This window comes from Lampetra planeri, chromosome 49 (genome assembly GCF_965212315.1).
Source record: "Lampetra planeri chromosome 49, kcLamPlan1.2.h2, whole genome shotgun sequence".
NCBI lineage: Eukaryota > Metazoa > Chordata > Hyperoartia > Petromyzontiformes > Petromyzontidae > Lampetra > Lampetra planeri.
Genome location: NC_136155.1, coordinates 2,791,888 through 2,810,694, shown reverse-complemented (window position 1 = coordinate 2,810,694; position 18,807 = coordinate 2,791,888). Strand labels below are relative to the sequence as shown.

Here is an 18,807-nt window from a genome sequence, read left to right as displayed (position 1 = left end):
ACGCGCACGCAAACGATCCCACCCACCCCCTCGTGTGCCGTGCCTTGCCTTCGCAGGTGCTCGTCAGCGGCACTTGCCCTCGGTTGAGGCTACACGGGGGATGTTTGTGATGAGCGCGCGTGTGGTGGGCGCCCGTGTCCGCGTTGCAGAGCCCGAGCGGGAGCTGCAGGAGCGGGGGGGGGGACCCGTTGCCAGCATGCCCCCTGGACAGCCGCCCCCTCAGGCACTCAACTTGAACCGGCCCAAGCAGCAGGACCCCAAAATCTCCGTTGCTCCAAAAAAGGTGGCTTGGCGGTTGACAAGCCGCCTGCACGATCAAAATGTTTTGTGTGTGTGCTTGCTCAAGAAAATACATTTTTTTATCGTTATCATCAAATACTTTTTTTTTCTGCGTAGCGCTCCCATGTGTTTTTAGCTTGTGCTGCAACGTGTTGTTTGGCACATTGTCCGACGTTTCGCTCCACGTCCTGAGAGCCTGGTTTTCCTGAAGAAGCTCCCAGCACGCGGAACGAATGTCGGACGTCACGCAGAAAAAGACGCGATACGACCCAAACACACTTACCTAGGAGAGCTTTACATGCACGACGCTCTCTTACTTTGACAAAAGGTTGTTGAGCGAGGAATTGTTGCTAACAGTAATTTTTTTATGATGATTTTGCATGTGTTTATCGTGATCATTGTGCTCATGGTGGTCATACTGGGGCAGTTGATGAACAAGATGATGATGAGGATGGAAGTTGTATGATGATGGTCAGAAACAAAATAAAAATGGTGGTTTTGGTGGTCGTATAAAGATGGTGGTGATGGTCATATGAAGATGGTGGTGATGGTCTTATGAAGATGGTGGTGATGGTGATCGTATGCTGATGGCGGGGAGATGACTATAATGGTCGTGATGGTAGTCGTATGACGTTGAGGGTATCCACAATATCGTGACGGTCTGTTGTGCGTCAACAAAGAGGGAGTCCCTGACCATTAACCCCCCCCCCACCGCCCCCTCCACATTTCTCCTTTCAATCCTACAAAAGCGAGGAGCGCCGTCCTGCCCACAACAGGACCTGCGGATCAAGAACATGGGCTCCTGGGCCAGCCTGGGCAAGGCTCCGGCCTCGTCGGGCAGCGGCGGCGCCAAGACCAGCAGCGACAGCTTCGAGCAGTTCCGGCGTGCGGCGCGGGAGAAGGAGGAGCGCGAGCGTGCTCTCAAGCTGCTGGAGGAGCAACGGCGCATGCAGATGGTGCAGGCGGAGCGCGAGCGGATGCGCCTCGAGCAGGAGCGGCAGAGGTGAGCGGTGGAACCGGTGGTGACTGAACACCGGCCTGTCGCATCGTTCGTACGTCGTTTTGAATTTTCCATTTGAAACGCGCCCATATCGATGGGTTGTGTTACTTGCGTGCGGGTTTACGCAGTTGGTACCACCTATTAACCACAGTGGCGAGATGTTAACTACCTCGCCTGGTATGCAGGAAGGTCGTGGGTTTGATCCCGACCCTGGCACCTGTTTTTTTCGAGTTTGCGTGTTCTCCCCGTGGTCACGTGGATTTTTCTCCGGGTCCTCCAACAGTTTTACCCTCCACATTTAGAAGGAACCTGTGTTTCGAGTGTTGGGCTGCTCCTATACATTTCCACGTGATATCAGTTGAGCTATCCTTTGTGGTCAGATTGCTTCTGAAAAAGATGTTATGTAGCTCAGTGGGCCTTACTTGGTAAAATAAAAATAGTTTTGCTTATACCGGCGGCTACGTTGTACATGTGTTTGTTTAGCTATGGGAGCAAATGTAACCCGGATGAAACCCGTGCAGAACCGGGGGGTAGAGAATATACAAACGCCTCTAATTCGTACGTCAAAATATTTAGGTATGCTTACACTGAGAGAGGTTATCCTGCGCTTCTTGGCATGAAACTCATACCAAGAGCTGTACAATTCACAGGCATGCGAGACCCAGAAAGAAACGAACGCCGACTGCCCTTGTCGTTACACTCACTTTGTTTCCAATGGAGCTGGCATTTCCAGCTAAGTTGTCGATCGGTATGCCAATGAAAAAATAAATTGTGAAACGGTCACCAAAGGTAAGACGCTTGACCCACCTTGGTTACGAGCAAACCGGCGCTGGCATCTTAAGAGACAAGACGGCGCCCCCCCCCCCCCCCGTGTCCACCCCCGCCCCCCCCCCCCTGTTGCGGCCAATGAGATTAACGCTGAAGGAAAACCTCTTGCGTCTGCTCCCTCTCGACGCAGGGAGCGCGACGAGGAGGAGGCGCTTGAGCGAGCGCAGCGTGCGCAGGAGGAGGCGCTGCTTCGGAGGCAGCACGAGGAGCAGGTGGCGGCACAGGCGGCGCAGGCGGCGCAGGAGATGGTGGCCCGCGAGCAGGCGGCGCAGCAGTCGGCGCAGGCGGCGCGCGACCGCGAGCTGGCGCGCAAGCGGGAGCAGGAGCGCCGGCGAAGAGAAGCGGTGAGCCCCCCCCCCCGCCGCCGCCCTTCCCTGCACTGGCGCTGTTCATCCCCTCACCTCTGTTCTGTCTGTCTTGTTCGCTGTGTAAGCCCCAGCTGTGGCTCTTACTTGACGCGCGTAGTTGGCATGAGGTGTGTGCTGCAGGTGTTCCATTAGTGCAGCGGGTCGGCCACCAAAATAATAGAGGAGGCATTTTTTTTCGAATTCGGTAAACCCCCCCGATATTTATAGAGTGAGAAATGTTCGTGGTGAAAACGAGACGGACGGTCCTTAAATAACGTCACGAAGCACTTGAAGTGCCGCACGCGGCTCCGCCCCCACCCATGCCACCCATGCCACCCATGCATTCGTGCCACCTAGAAATGTATCCTTCACAGCCAGACGCCGCCACCTGCTGCTTGTCCTTAACAACACGTTTAGTCAGACGGTACAGTAACACAACGCCCGGTCTTCCAGGTAAAGGCTTTCATAGGCGACAGTCCAATATGTTGGACAGCGGTCGTAAATAGCAGTTGATTTCTCTGCAGTGAAGAAGGGCCATTAACTGAAATGTCGAGTATTAGATATTCTCTTTTCCGGTAGTGTTATTGACTTAAGTTCATACTTTATATAACTCGCTTATCCCCCTCCCCCAGAGCTTTTGCGCATGTTCACACATTTGTTATTTTGCACTTTGTGATCATGAAGCCTCTGCCTCGACTAACGTGAGCTCTTGTGTGTGTGTGTGTGTTCCCTCCATCAGCTCACCGGGACCATTGATATGAACCTTCAGAGCGACATCATGGCCAGCTTTGAAGAGAACCTCTTTTGAAGGAGCCCTTGCTGAACTGCTACAGAGTTATACGACAGACTACAATTATTTTTTACTATTCGGTGCGCCGTGTCGACCTCGTGTAAACAGGAAAGGGGGGTCCCTTTAACGGTCTGCAATTTCCTAAACGCAACAAAACAAACTTGAGTGCTCGCGAGGACTCTGTTTGACCGTGTCAGGACGACAAGGTGATTTTAACGTCCCCGATCCCCTCCCCTCTCACCCGCTGTCCGGTGTCCAGTCATCATTTAGCTTCGTCACTTAGGTTTATGCTTCCACATCGTAGAGGAGTTCACGTTCGTTGGGGGTTTTTGTTTGGGACGTGCGAGCACGTTGCGCGAATGACACTTGTAAATATTTACGAAACGGTCACGCTAACCACACGGAGGGTCAGTCATGGCCCCCCCCCCCCCCTGCCAGCTGGAAATCGTCGGCGTTGTTCGGCCAGTGGAATCGTCGCCGCGATGGTGGAAATGAAGCGTTCTTCGCGTGTACATTTGTGAACTTGCCTCGGGAGGGGTCGGATGGCGTGGAATGTTTTACAGTACAAGTGCTATTTTACACGATAGCTGTAGGGTAGATGATTTGTGTATCCGTAATTTCATTTGATGACAGTTTATTTATACATTTCCTTTCAGACCAGGTTAACAAATCTGTAAGATTTCGTGACGGATGCGTACTTCACGATTTGAACTTTACCTATCCGAGCTGCATTTTGATTTAAAAAAAAAACCGGGATGACCTGCATTAATGTAAATCTCACTTGTTGGGCCACTGACAGTTAAGGAATACACAACACCGTTGCTGTATTGTGAACACGAACAGGTATTTATGGTGAGAGGACTATTGCATCCACCTGTTGATAATGGATAGACTATATTAGTCGCGGAGGGAAAAAGCTATTCACTCATCCCCGTCCACCTTTTACACGGTATGGAAGAAAGAAAGCGCGAAAGGTTCACAGTTTTTTTTGTTCGCCGAAGAAGGAAAGAGACTTGACGGGGGACGGCTTGATATTTTTGCGTTATTTGAAAGCATCGGAGCGGTTGCTGTCCACTGCAGCAGGGTGCTGAATCCTGCACATGTGAATTTGTGGCAAACACTATTGTAGAGCGGTTGTGCCTGCCAGTGGGGTGGGTGAGCGGCAGAAGAAGACTAAGAAGAAACGGCGGTGGTGGCGGCGGCGGCAGCGGTAGCGCTAACACAACACAAGGCGTAGAAAATCCGTCAGCATTGCATCACTGTGTGTATATCATGTAGTGCAAAACGTTGCCTTAGGCTTAGCTTGTAATTTTATCCGTGTAGGTTGGGTCACCGAGGGCTGGGATTGTGTGTGTGTGTGCGTGCGCGCGTGCCCACGCGCGCGTGCCCTGTTGTGAAAGCGCGCACGCGGTAGCTTATGCACAAGGGTCGTGTGTGCATTCACGCATTTGTACATGTAAATATACGCTTAGTTTCTGAGATTAATGTTGCGTTGTATTGAGATTATAGGGAAAACAAATATCTACGAAAAACTAAATGACGGGGGAGGGGGGGTGTGCGCCGTGATGGCTCTACTCAAGGACACGGAGTTTTTATTTTCCCCGCACTCGCCGAGTTTCAGCGTCATTCAAGTCGTGCTGTACCCCGCAGCGCTCTCTGTTAACCCTCCTTCCTGATGTGCCATTGGCTGTCGACGCTGCGTTGCGGGCAAGCTTATGCCGTCGCAATCCCAGCCCGGTTCAAAGCAAGACGAGAACACAAGTGACATTATGCTAGAGAAATGGGATTAAAAAAAAACATACAAGAAAAGTATTTTGTTGGTTTCCGGGGGGGGGGGGGGGGTGAAATTATTTCCATCGTACTCGACTAAACTGCCATTTTGTGTATATTTTGTGTGTTCAACCTCGGAATTACCCAGGCATGTAATGCATTTAAAAAAAACTTGCTAGTGGCTTATATTGTTTTTTAAAAAATTCCTTTTTTTTTCCCTTTCCATTTTTGTTTTTTTTATATAGAATTACAGAAGACGACTGGCTTTCCAGTAAATTGTACGTGCAAGTGTATATATGTGTATGTATTTACAAAGGGAATGTTTTACAATTTGGCTGTGTTTTACTTGTGCCAGGGGGAAGCAGTCCAGGCCTCCGAGAACAGGAGGCAGGCGGCTGCCCTGCTTGTCGGTTCGTATTTAATGTCGGTGCGTTAAGGTGTTGGCTACGTGGCACAGCGATTGTGGTGTTAAATCTCAGTTACTGTTCATGACTGGTTTCCCTGCCGGAAGTCCGAGAAGGAAAATTGATTTCGTGTATTTTTTTGTTTCTCTCTCGCTCACAGTTTTAAGATTTTAAATGATATAATTTTCTTTGCTGTACGTTTTTGTGTTTTTATTCCCTGACACGTTTTTTTGTTTCTATAATGTTATCATTCATTTACCACTGGGTCTTAACCAAAGACGTTTTTTCGATTTTTTTTTTTATAATTCCCATTAACGGCTTCGTGAGAGAGTGTCCGTCGGGGAGGCGTCGAGTGTTAAGCGACGTAGTTAGTGTCCTCTGCATGTCGCGACGGGCCGAGCAGCAGCGTCGTCGAAGGGGTTTGCTCCACGGCACTCGATTCACGGCCTTCCGAGCACCACGCCCACAGCGGCCAGAAGAAATACGTGAACGCTCCCCCCTCTGTTCCAGTGTTTGGAAGCTCGTCTCCCCCCACAAAATGGTATTTATTTAATCGGGGGCTTAATTTTTAGCCGGGTCGCTCCCGCGTCGGCAACCCGGAATATGTTATATTCCCGCACGCCAGCCGGTGCACCACATCCAGTATACCTCGTCGCTACGGCTTTGGCTACTGTAGTCGCGTGCCACCGCTCCAGTCTATGTTGCGAGCGAGCCGTGTGGGGGGGGGGGGTGATGTCCGTGAGAAGTTGAGCCCTCCGTGTCTCGCAAAGCAGCGGCGGCTCTAGCCAAGCCACAGTCCTCTTATTCCGCGTCTCGCCACGACCACTGCGCGTCCGCCCCCCTACTTGATCTAACGGAATCCAGCCTCTCGAGACGCGCACCTCGCATTGTAGTAGTTTGCCTGTGTGACTGGCTTTTGCGCAATTCGCGTGGCGGCAATCAGTTTGACGGAGCGACTGGGTCTGTCTTTGCACGTGACGACGGGGGATGTGCGAGGCTGCTGCTGCTGCTGCTGCGTGTGTTTCGTCTCTACATGAGAGGGAAGACATGCCCGCGCGAAAAGACAAACGATTAAACTGATCCCCCCCCCTCCTCCCGGACCGCCACTACCAAATAGTCGGAAGTCGCCAGCAGTGTTTGAATTCGCAGAGTATATTTTCTACGTTTAAAAACAAAACTTGCATGCGACGGCGCACAGAAATCTACGCCAATGGGGGGGGTGGGCGGAAGGGGGGTGTGTGTGTGCATGTCTCCATTAAACAAGTCTGTTGTCTGCTCCCATGCGATTGCAAGAGGAGGCAGTGACGTGCAATGGCGAAGTGGGCGAATCGATTGGAATGTGTGGCCAGCAACGAACGCGTCGACAACTCTTGTGGCTTTTAAGATTCCCACGCCTGTGATTTCCCGACAGGTGATGTGACCAGGTCCGTTGCGCGCACCCCCCATCTGAACTCCGTCGGGGTGCAGAACTCGGTTAGGGTTCTTATCTTGTGGATATGATCCCAACCGCAGGCTGAATTGCTCCAAAAAAAAATCAAACACGGAGTCCCTCGGAACTGGCTGTGCACAACGATTCAGCCTGTCCACAAGACGGCGTCGTCTGTACGAGATGTGTAGCGATGGGACTATTACATCCCCCCCCCACCCGTTAGCGCTGTGCAGGAGACCCAAATGTCTGCGTTTGGAAGCGCTCATTTCAAGAGAATGCCCTTAAGGCATCTTGCCCCTTCCTGATAAAAAAAATTGTCCCTATAAACCAAAACTAACATTTGACCCGCATGCACGTTGGTATACAAGAAAATACTGTTATACATCTGAGCTCAGTATATATATGCCGGGTATGTTGCAGCAACAAATGCTTAATTCAAAATGCAGTAGAAGATGCGTTACTATTTCTGTGTTTAACCGCTAAACCTTTTTACGTTAAGTATTTAATATGAGTGTAACGTTAATATAAAACAAACAAAAAAAAGCCATAATTTTACGATTCCTTCAACGTTCAGGCGCGATTTGTAGTTCTAAGGTTGGCATTGCCCGTCACTGGATTCGGCGGTGTTGTATCCAGCTAAGGGGGAGGGGGAGGTGGGGGAAGCATCATTGTCAATAGGCTCTTGTGGAATCTTGCTGCAAGGGGAGAAATGCGTATAAAGTATATTCAACAAATCACACAGACACACACTCACCAGCAACACGTGCGTAGGTTAATTCTCGTAAACCTGCTGAGTGTACGGAGAAAGTATGCCTTTTCATGGCTTGGTGCCGGCTATTTAAGACTATAAGTATATGTACGTACAGTATATATATAATTATGGGTATTGCGGAGGGATTGGGGCGGGCCGCGTGTTCGTCACGTGTGTAGAAAAAAAATCAGCTGCTGCTTTGTAAATTGGCGTCACTTTTATAATACGTCATTATCATCATCCGTCATGATCGATCCACTGCTGGATGAAGGCGCCCCCAAGTCGTTTTCTAAGTCGCAAACACAGGTACACCCACGTTTTCGCAGCTGCATTGCGTTTATGAAGCACACGGCAGAGGACTTTTAAGAACTGTTCCCAAATAAAAGCAAGAGAAACCATTTCGCCCATCACTGAATTAATGGTCATGGTCGAACAAAAAACAATACGGCCACATGTACAGCTTTCTGTGTGTGTGTGGGTGCAGACGTGCGGGCAGGGGGGGGGGTTGCTGGTCTGGACAAGGCTGAAATCATTGTACGAGCAATGTGGCGGGTCACATGGCAACGCAAGGTGTGATGGGAGTTGTGCCTTGCTGCTGTTCGCACAGCTCTGCGTGTGTTCAGTCTCGTCGTGCACAGCCGGGGCACACAGCCGGGCATGCATCCCTCCCCCCCCCGGTTCTGATGGTGGGATGGGCTTATCATTTACACAAAGTGTCGTCGGATTTGCAGCGCCACAAATAAGTTGACTAATCCGGCCATTCTACCGTCCATCCATCCGTGGCGAGCATTTACAAAGACAGCAGTCCTTGATATATTATGTACTGTGTATGTAAGTGCTGGCTGTGCGCGGCCTGCCAAAGTGATTTAATGATTATTATTTTAACTAAACAAAAATTATTGTTGTTGGTGTTGCTGTATTGGCAGATAAACGAGGCTGTTTCGTTCACCTTGTTTCACGTTATTAATCGCCCAAGCGAGTGCTGCCAACGTGGCAGCAGGTGTAATAAGTACTCGCACACACGCGCACACACTCGCACACACACAGACGGTATGTTAAAAACGTTAGCTGCCCGACTGGCACTAACTCATCAATGACGCACGCTCACGAAGCCCAATTATCTCACCGATTAATTTATTATTCCTCCTTTCATCGGACACACTTGTTTTAAATTATAGGGTAACAATCTATATATGCTAACGTGAACATAGACGGGACTTTGTGATTCATACTCCTTTTGGAGAGGTCCTGGTTACTGCTTAATAAGAAGGCGGGCGGCTCCGCTCAGTTTCACGGGATGGTTAAGGGGTGCACGTGATGCTAATACCGTGTGCGGAACGCTCCCAAGCCACTGCCTTCATTGTCCACAATGTTACCGATGGCCGTGGCTTTTCATCATCATCACCACCACCATTATAACCATCATCACCACCGCCGCCACCATCACCACCGCCACCATCAGCAGCCATGATAATCTCACTGCGTCGCTGAATCGTGACAAAAACAGAGATGGATTATTTTTTAATGGTTTGGAAAACCGTTTTCCCCTGTTTTTAAGATTTGATTCAAGCCACTTGCCCGCTAATTATTTTTTGACTATAGGATGTGTCAGTATATTATTGTATAGTCATCATCGTCGTCATCATCATCTTTGCGTTGACGTGCAGTACGTTGTAGTTGGTATTTTAGGTGATTTTAATTCCCCTAACTCTTTCCCTCCCGTTTTCTTTTTGACTTGGCATATTCACAGTTGTGCTGGGGCCTGTGTTTTTCTTTTCTTTTTGTTTGACAAATTCATACGACACGGTTTCGTTATTTTGTTTCGCATCGGGTTTACGCAATCGCTCCCCTCCCTCTCCGCCTCCCCCTTTCTGTAAATCGTACATACAATGGAGTTGGTAAAACGAAAATATACGTATTCATCCACTGAGCGAGATTGTCCCTGTGATCATTTTTGCCAAGTCATGTGCTGCAATTGTAATGGGAACGCGACACACTGGAAAAGTGAAACAATTAAACTGCCCCTTCTTGGGTCTTTCGGTAAAGTCACGTAGAAGGGAAATAAAAATAAAACAATAAAATAATTCTCACGACGTTTCGGCATTTCTCGTGAGAATTATTTTATTATGTTTTCTTTTTATTATTTTATTATTTCCCTTCTACGTGACTTTACCGAAAGAACCAAGAAGATAAATCCCTGCAGTCACGAAAGCTTGACATCTAAATTTATTTAAACTGCCCTTTAGTTTTTAATTAATAATTCTTCACATTTCTGTAAGGCGCCTTCCACTAATGTCCCAATGCACCTAATTGTAGTTGGGGGGGGGGGGGGGGGAATTACAATGTTTTTTTGCTTAACGTTGCACATGCACAGCGGAGAGATGCGTGCACGTGGGGGTGGGGGGGGTTACAATCGGATCCAGAACGAGGGTCGCGTTGGATTCGAGGTTTGCCCGACATCACCCCAACCCCCCTGCAGCAAAGAGCCCCGGCTCGACGGGAGCGCGAGCAGCCAAGGTCACGGAACGCGTCCGCCGGGGGTTGCCGACAATGAAGGAGATGGAGCGATGAAATGCTGGGTGGGTTATTGACGTCGTAAGATCGCGAGAGATGCCGACGACGGTTTGAGGAAGCGCTTCAAAAGTGGGTTGACCAGCTCGATGCTCACGATGATGGTGATGGCTTTTCTTTTTGCCGAGTAATCTCCCCCCCCACCAACTTCCTCTTGAACTTAAAACACCACAGCCGTGCCGATGACATCACCCACCGATGGCAACGAGAGAAGTGGCGGCTCGAGGAGGAGTTGGGGGGGGGCGATAATCGACGTTGCCACTCCTCCCAGCCAAGAGCGCCTCGACAAGTCAACGTGATCGCTCTCTTGCGAATTTCGCCAGAGTGTTTCTGCGAAGCTCATGAACTTTACCAGTTCGCGCAAAAAAAGAAAGCCGATGCGTTTTTGGAAGGAGTTCTAAACTGCTGTGGAAGAAACGCATGGGTTTTTGAAAAAATATATTATTTTTGTTGTTGCAATATACATAACTTTTCCACGTTGCGAGATAGGTATGACATTTTGGGTCGGCTGTAAACCATATGGTGGTAATTACGGTTTAAATGTTTGTTTTATTCGGTTCAAGGCCTGGAACGTTGGCGCAGCAGTTAGCACACTGCCCTACAAACTCCGCAACCCGAGTTCAATCCTTGACCATGGCTAACAGTCGATTGATATCCGAACCCTTCCTGGGCCCACCGCTAACCAACCGGCACTGACGAAGCGTGGTGAAGAATGGTAAATCAGGGCCCCGATGACCCACACCAACTTGGCGAGACTCTCACCCAATGTAGAGTTCCCGCTGTGTGTGGGTGCCAAGTAGCTGGGACTACATGTGCAGTGCGTCTCCGTGTGTGTCAGTGTGTTCACTCGCGAAATCGGTGGTGCAGCGAGTAGCGCGCCACGCTACGAACCTGGCAGACTCCTGGGTTCGATTCCCATTCCTCGCGACCACCAACAGCGCTGGCGATTAATCTGAACCGGCCCTGGGCCTCCGCTAGGTCCACTCAACCTCAAGTGACTTTGGCTGTACCAGGTGCGGTGTGAAAAAACGCGACCGAAGGCGGTTTTGCTCGCCACCCATCCCCCTCGTGTGCCGTGCCGGCCTTCACAGGGTGCCTGCCACTCGCTCACAGCACTTGCCCCAGTGGTCTGTGAAGGATACACGGCGAGCACGGGTGGACAGACTGAATACTTTGAGGCACAAACGGTATCCGGGATGAGCGCTGCAGAGGCAATGTATGCGGTGCGTCGAAAACGTTAATACTAATCCACTGCTGGATGAAGCCCGTGTCTTGCCATGGGGTCTGTTTGGATATCTTTCAGCCAGAGGTCGCAAACGGGTTTTGATTCCTTACCCGTACCCGGCCGCACCAGGGTCGCAAATGGGTACCCGTTCCCTACCCATACCCTACCCGAAATGAGTGACAAACGGTGACTCACCAGTGACTCACGGCCTACCCGTACCCGTACCCGGCCGCAACAGGGTCGCAAACGGCTACCCGTACCCGTACCTGGCCGGGTATCGGGTAGGGTACGGGTATCGGGTATTCATATTCTCAGGTATTCTCAGGTTTTTTCGGTCGCAACCGGGTATCGGGTACCCGGTTGCGACCTCTGCTTTCAGCACGCTGGTCGGTGCGGGCTGGTGAAGGCAGAGGAAGCGGAACCGGTTCTACCGTATCACTCGCCACCGATGCGATCCGTGAACGGGAATCGAACTCGGGCATCCAGAGGCACAGCGGCGTTCTCTTCTGCTCATCGTGTGTAGCCGAACCGCCGTGCTTATTTACAGCCCGACTCGGATCACTTTCGATCCCCTTCCCCTATTCCATCTAAGACCGCCCTTGCGCTCGGTGTACTCCTCGGGGGAATCCTCACGGCCGATGTTTCGCTGTAGGGGGAGATGCTGCTGTTGCTGCTGCTGTGTATTGCAATATTGCGGTTAGCGCGCTGCGCTACGAACCTGGCGTGCCGAGTTCGATTCCCGCTCGTGGCCAACACCGGTGACGATTATCTGAACCGGTCTTGGGCGACTCAGCACTCAAATGAGTACCTGGCGCGAAGTGTGGATTTCAGAAACTAACGCCGCGTCATTGACAATAATGTATATTTTGCAATGAACCAGGAGAGCGCCAAGCGTGAGTTGGACACACGCTCCGACGGCAGGAGCATGGCTCGCTCCCGCGTCATGTTGAGAGTCCAAAGTCAACATCGGTGTGAAACCCTCGCCTCGCTACTTCCATTGAATTCCATTCTCCCCCCGTGCCAGACAAAGCACACACACACACTCCGCCCCGCAAGCGTCGCCTGTGCCAGGCTAGGTGCACAAGCGTAACCCCCGGCATCTAAAAACTCCGCAGTCGCTCAAAGTCGCGCGCGCGCAGCGAGACGATGACGGATCCAGGGACCAAATGCCACCACCGCCAGCCAGCATGAGGCCCTTTGAGCCATTTGCCAAACACGGAATATCGGTACCAGCCAAGGTGGCAACTGCTATCTATTATTTTTGTAAAGCTGTCTATCTCCAGGTCACGATGTTGTATGATAGCAACAAAGCGGCGGTAGCTGTTTGTTTACAAATCTGTTTTGTTTAAGGAGTGTCTTGCGGTTGTGTGTGTGTGTGTGGTACAGTCTCACTTAGGGGGAAACGAATTACTGAAAGCATCGAGGCGATTTACAATCGCCTCGATCGCGCGTTCATATGAGGCACGCCATGGTGGACCCTCTCCCAAAGGTGGACGCTGCTCGTGGTGGAGACTGCCCGTGGTGGAGTAGCAATTGTCACCCCAGGTGGTACCGGTAGAAACAAAAAAACGCCTTGGCTCACGGCCTACATTCAACAGCCGCCCCCATTCACCTGCAAAAACAATCAGCACGCACGCGCACACAAAGACAAAGATCGCCCGTATAGCATTCATCAGCTTTTGGGGGCAAGTGCCGTTAGCAAGCCCCTATGAAGGCCGGCGCGGCACTCGAGGGGGTGGTGGGTGGATAGCACCACGCCCCGCCGCCTTTGTATCACTCGTGGCGATGTTCGCACACCGTACCAGGTACTCATTTGAGGCTGAGTCGACATAGGAGAGGCTGCGGGACCGGTTCAGATATCCGTCATTGGTGTCAGTGGTCGTGGTGAGCGGGAATCGAACTCGGGTTTCTGCCGGGTTCGGAGCGCAGAGCGCTACCCACTATACACTTCCGTTCCACACATACGTAGACACACACGCAGACACACGCGCACACACATACATAGACACACACACGCACAAAAAGATCACTCGTATAGCCTTAACAGACTGTAGGGGCAAGTGCTGTTAGCGAGAACCTATGAAGGCCGGAACGGTACACGAGGGGGTGGGTGGCCAGCACCACGCCCGGCCGCCTTTGTCTCCCTAGTGGCAATGTTTACACACCGCACCAGGTACTCATTTGAGGCTGAGTCGACCTAGGGGAGGCCCAGGACCGGTTCAGATAATCGTCACTGGTGTTGGCCGTGAGCGGGAATCGAACCCGTGTCGCCGGGTTCATAGCGCAGCGCGCTAACCACTACACTTTCGCTCCCCACACACACACACATCCTTAGACACACACGCGCACACACACGTAGACACACACACGCACGCATCCTTAGACACACACGCGCACACACACGTAGACACACACACGCACACATCCTTAGACACACACGCGCACACACACGCTCACACACGTAGACACACGCGCACACACACGTAGACACACACACACACACATCCGTAGACACACACACGCGCACACACACGCGCACACACACGTAGACACACACGGGCACGCGCACTCGCCAACGAATTACAGACACAACAATGACCGCGTTTATTTTATCCTGAATTTCGCTTTATGGGGAAGTAAAGTTAAGCGGGACAATTTACTGCGCGTATATTTTCCGCATAAAAATCTATTCCTTATTTAAATAGCGCTGTGAAATTCCGCGTGCAATTTTGGCGAAATCTCTTGACCCTTCAAGTTCGCGATTTCGTGCAAAAGGCCCCACTGGGCTCATATTGACCACGGGACGAGGAGCAGCAGGTGGAGAGAAACAGTTCTGGCTCTGTGGGTGTCCCTGGAGCGTGGAGTGGGGAGTGTGGTGCGTGGAATAGAAAGTGTGGAGCGTGGAGTGTGGAGCGTGGAGTGGGGAGTGTGGAGTGGGGAGCGTGGAGTGTGGTGCGTGGAATAGAAAGTGTGGAGCGTGGAGTGTGGAGTGGGGAGTGTGGAGTGGGGAGTGGGGAGTGTGGATCGTGGAGTGCGGAGTGGAAAGTGTGGAGTGGGGAGTGGGAAGTGTGGAGTGGGGAGTGGGAAGTGTGGAGTGTGGAGTGCGGAGTGGGAAGTGTGGAGTGGGGAGTGGGAAGTGTGGAGTGTGGAGTGCGGAGTGGGAAGTGTGGAGTGTGGAGTGTGGATCGTGGAGTGGGGAGTGTGGAGTGCGGAGTGGGAAGTGTGGAGTGCGGAGTGTGGAGTGGGGAGTGTGGAGTGTGGAGTGTGGAGTGGGGAGTGGGGAGTGTGGAGTGCGGAGTGGGAAGTGTGGAGTGGGGAGTGGGGAGTGTGGAGTGGGGAGTGTGGAGTGGGGAGTGTGGAGTGTGGAGTGTGGAGTGCGGAGTGTGGAGTGGGGAGTGGGGAGTGTGGAGTGCGGAGTGGGGAGTGTGGAGTGCGGAGTGGGAAGTGTGGAGTGGGGAGTGTGGAGTGTGGAGTGTGGAGTGCGGAGTGTGGAGTGCGGAGTGGGAAGTGTGGAGTGGGGAGTGGGGAGTGTGGAGTGGGGAGTGTGGAGTGGGAAGTGTGGAGTGTGGAGTGTGGAGTGGGGAGTGGGAAGTGTGGAGTGTGGAGTGCGGAGTGGGAAGTGTGGAGTGTGGAGTGTGGAGTGGGGAGTGGGGAGTGTGGAGTGGGGAGTGCGGAGTGTGGAGTGCGGAGTGGGAAGTGTGGAGTGGGGAGTGGGAAGTGTGGAGTGTGGAGTGCGGAGTGGGAAGTGTGGAGTGTGGAGTGTGGATCGTGGAGTGGGAAGTGTGGAGTGCGGAGTGTGGAGTGGGGAGTGTGGAGTGTGGAGTGTGGAGTGGGGAGTGGGGAGTGTGGAGTGCGGAGTGGGAAGTGTGGAGTGGGGAGTGGGGAGTGTGGAGTGGGGAGTGTGGAGTGGGGAGTGTGGAGTGTGGAGTGTGGAGTGCGGAGTGTGGAGTGGGGAGTGGGGAGTGTGGAGTGGGGAGTGGGGAGTGTGGAGTGGGGAGTGTGGAGTGTGGAGTGTGGAGTGTGGAGTGCGGAGTGTGGAGTGGGGAGTGGGGAGTGTGGAGTGCGGAGTGGGAAGTGTGGAGTGGGGAGTGTGGAGTGTGGAGTGTGGAGTGCGGAGTGTGGAGTGCGGAGTGGGAAGTGTGGAGTGTGGAGTGTGGAGTGCGGAGTGGGAAGTGTGGAGTGGGGAGTGGGGAGTGTGGAGTGGGGAGTGTGGAGTGGGGAGTGTGGAGTGGGGAGTGTGGAGTGGGGAGTGCGGAGTGGGGAGTGCGGAGTGGGGAGTGTGGAGTGGGGAGTGGGGAGTGTGGAGTGGGGAGTGTGGAGTGGGGAGTGTGGAGTGCGGAGTGGGGAGTGTGGAGTGGGGAGTGCGGAGTGGGGAGTGTGGAGTGCGGAGTGGGAAGTGTGGAGTGGGGAGTGTGGAGTGGGGAGTGTGGAGTGGGGAGTGTGGAGTGTGGAGTGTGGAGTGCGGAGTGTGGAGTGGGGAGTGGGGAGTGTGGAGTGGGGAGTGGGGAGTGTGGAGTGGGGAGTGGGGAGTGGGGAGTGTGGAGTGGGGAGTGGGGAGTGGGGAGTGTGGAGTGGGGAGTGGGAAGTGTGGAGTGTGGAGTGCGGAGTGGGGAGTGCGGAGTGCGGAGTGGGGAGTGGGAAGTGTGGAGTGTGGAGTGTGGAGTGGGGAGTGGGGAGTGGGGAGTGTGGAGTGGGGAGTGGGAAGTGTGGAGTGTGGAGTGGGGAGTGGGGAGTGCGGAGTGCGGAGTGTGGAGTGCGGAGTGGGAAGTGTGGAGTGGGGAGTGGGGAGTGTGGAGTGGGGAGTGTGGAGTGCGGAGTGGGGAGTGTGGAGTGGGGAGTGCGGAGTGGGGAGTGTGGAGTGCGGAGTGGGAAGTGTGGAGTGGGGAGTGTGGAGTGGGGAGTGTGGAGTGGGGAGTGTGGAGTGTGGAGTGTGGAGTGCGGAGTGTGGAGTGGGGAGTGGGGAGTGGGGAGTGTGGAGTGGGGAGTGGGGAGTGTGGAGTGGGGAGTGGGGAGTGGGGAGTGTGGAGTGGGGAGTGGGGAGTGGGGAGTGTGGAGTGGGGAGTGGGAAGTGTGGAGTGTGGAGTGCGGAGTGGGAAGTGTGGAGTGTGGAGTGTGGATCGTGGAGTGGGGAGTGTGGAGTGCGGAGTGGGAAGTGTGGAGTGGGGAGTGGGGAGTGGGGAGTGTGGAGTGGGGAGTGTGGAGTGGGGAGTGGGGAGTGGGGAGTGCGGAGTGGGGAGTGTGGAGTGCGGAGTGGGAAGTGTGGAGTGGGGAGTGGGGAGTGGGGAGTGTGGAGTGGGGAGTGTGGATCGTGGAGTGGGGAGTGTGGAGTGCGGAGTGGGAAGTGTGGAGTGCGGAGTGTGGAGTGGGGAGTGTGGAGTGTGGAGTGGGGAGTGTGGAGTGGGGAGTGGGGAGTGGGGAGTGGGAAGTGTGGAGTGCGGAGTGTGGAGTGGGGAGTGTGGAGTGCGGAGTGGGAAGTGTGGAGTGGGGAGTGGGGAGTGTGGAGTGGGGAGTGTGGAGTGGGGAGTGTGGAGTGTGGAGTGGGGAGTGTGGAGTGGGGAGTGGGGAGTGGGGAGTGGGGAGTGGGGAGTGGGGAGTGTGGAGTGTGGAGTGCGAAGTGTGGATCGTGGAGTGCGGAGTGGGAAGTGTGGAGTGTGGAGTGTGGATCGTGGATCGTGGAGTGTGGAGTGGGGAGTGTGGAGTGTGGAGTGGGGAGTGTGGAGTGTGGATCGTGGAGTGCGGAGTGGGGAGTGTGGAGTGTGGAGTGTGGAGTGTGGAGTGTGGAGTGGGGAGTGTGGAGTGTGGAGTGGGGAGTGTGGAGTGTGGAGTGTGGAGTGTGGAGTGGGGAGTGTGGAGTGCGGAGTGGGAAGTGTGGAGTGGGGAGTGGGGAGTGTGGAGTGGGGAGTGTGGAGTGTGGAGTGGGGAGTGTGGAGTGTGGATCGTGGAGTGCGGAGTGGGAAGTGTGGATCGTGGAGTGCGGAGTGGGGAGTGTGGAGTGTGGAGTGTGGAGTGGGGAGTGTGGAGTGTGGAGTGGGGAGTGGGGAGTGTGGAGTGTGGAGTGGGGAGTGTGGAGTGTGGAGTGTGGAGTGTGGAGTGGGGAGTGTGGAGTGCGGAGTGGGAAGTGTGGAGTGGGGAGTGGGGAGTGTGGAGTGGGGAGTGTGGAGTGTGGAGTGGGGAGTGTGGAGTGTGGAGTGTGGAGTGCGGAGTGGGAAGTGTGGATCGTGGAGTGCGGAGTGGGAAGTGTGGAGTGTGGAGTGTGGATCGTGGATCGTGGAGTGTGGAGTGGGGAGTGGGGAGTGTGGAGTGTGGAGTGTGGAGTGGGGAGTGTGGAGTGTGGATCGTGGAGTGCGGAGTGGGGAGTGTGGAGTGTGGAGTGTGGAGTGGGGAGTGTGGAGTGTGGAGTGGGGAGTGGGGAGTGTGGAGTGTGGAGTGGGGAGTGTGGAGTGGGGAGTGTGGAGTGTGGAGTGTGGAGTGGGGAGTGTGGAGTGGGGAGTGTGGAGTGGGGAGTGTGGAGTGGGGAGTGGGGAGTGTGGAGTGTGGAGTGGGGAGTGTGGAGTGGGGAGTGTGGAGTGGGGAGTGTGGAGTGGGGAGTGTGGAGTGGGGAGTGTGGAGTGGGGAGTGTGGAGTGTGGAGTGTGGAGTGTGGAGTGGGGAGTGTGGAGTGGGGAGTGTGGAGTGTGGAGTGTGGAGTGTGGAGTGCGGAGTGGGAAGTGTGGAGTGTGGATCGTGGAGTGCGGAGTGGGGAGTGTGGAGTGTGGAGTGGGGAGTGTGGAGCGTGGAGTGTAGAATCGAGAGGGTCACCAGATGCGACAATCACGCCCTCTGATAAAGGCCTCCACTTACACACCGAGTACTCATTTGAGGCTGAGGTGACCTAGGGGAGGCCCATACGACCGGTTCAGATATATTCGTCACTGGTGTTAGCCGTGAGCGGGAATTGAACGCGGGTCACGGGGTTTGTAGCGCAGCGCGCTAACCACTGCCCCACCACTCTCCACAAGAATATTCTACAAAAATGAAAACATATGTACGTCTTCATATGCCATATACATGTCTTCATATATACCTCGGATTAGCACAGGTGGCTACGTACGGCGCGAAAGAAGTTCAACATACAAAGACATGAACACACCAAGACATACAAAGACATGAACACACCAATACCTGGTTGGCCGGGAACCTGATGGCAGGGACTCATTTGAAACGGGGCTTGGAAATTATTTGGGCAAGACTGCGAGCCATGTCATCCACATTTGAAAAGTTATTCTGTTATTCCTCTTCGGGGGTCTTACTTTGTTATTGGACGTATTTGATATTTTCATTCAATTTTTTGTTCTTTCTTTCTACAATCGAGGAATACCAATTTCTTTTTGCATGGAATAAAAAAAACGATTTGAACTCGCTCCTAGAAACCGTA

At 53.4% G+C, this 18,807-nt stretch overlaps 1 protein-coding gene across 6 annotated transcripts in view; it reads left to right on the top strand.

The window, feature by feature from the left end:
• LOC144734004 (uncharacterized) overlaps positions 1–5,606 on the top strand; it is a 45,121-nt gene extending 39,515 nt beyond the window's left edge. For all 6 annotated transcript variants that reach the window (XM_078616034.1, XM_078616035.1, XM_078616038.1 and 3 more), the window contains exons 20-23: positions 150–283; positions 1,029–1,282; positions 2,238–2,451; positions 3,194–5,606. In XM_078616034.1, coding sequence (XP_078472160.1) covers positions 150–283; positions 1,029–1,282; positions 2,238–2,451; positions 3,194–3,262 — 671 coding nt within the window. In that variant the 3' untranslated portion in view covers positions 3,263–5,606. The remainder of the gene's footprint in view (positions 1–149; positions 284–1,028; positions 1,283–2,237; positions 2,452–3,193) is intronic.
• Positions 5,607–18,807: the final 13,201 nt, after the last annotated feature.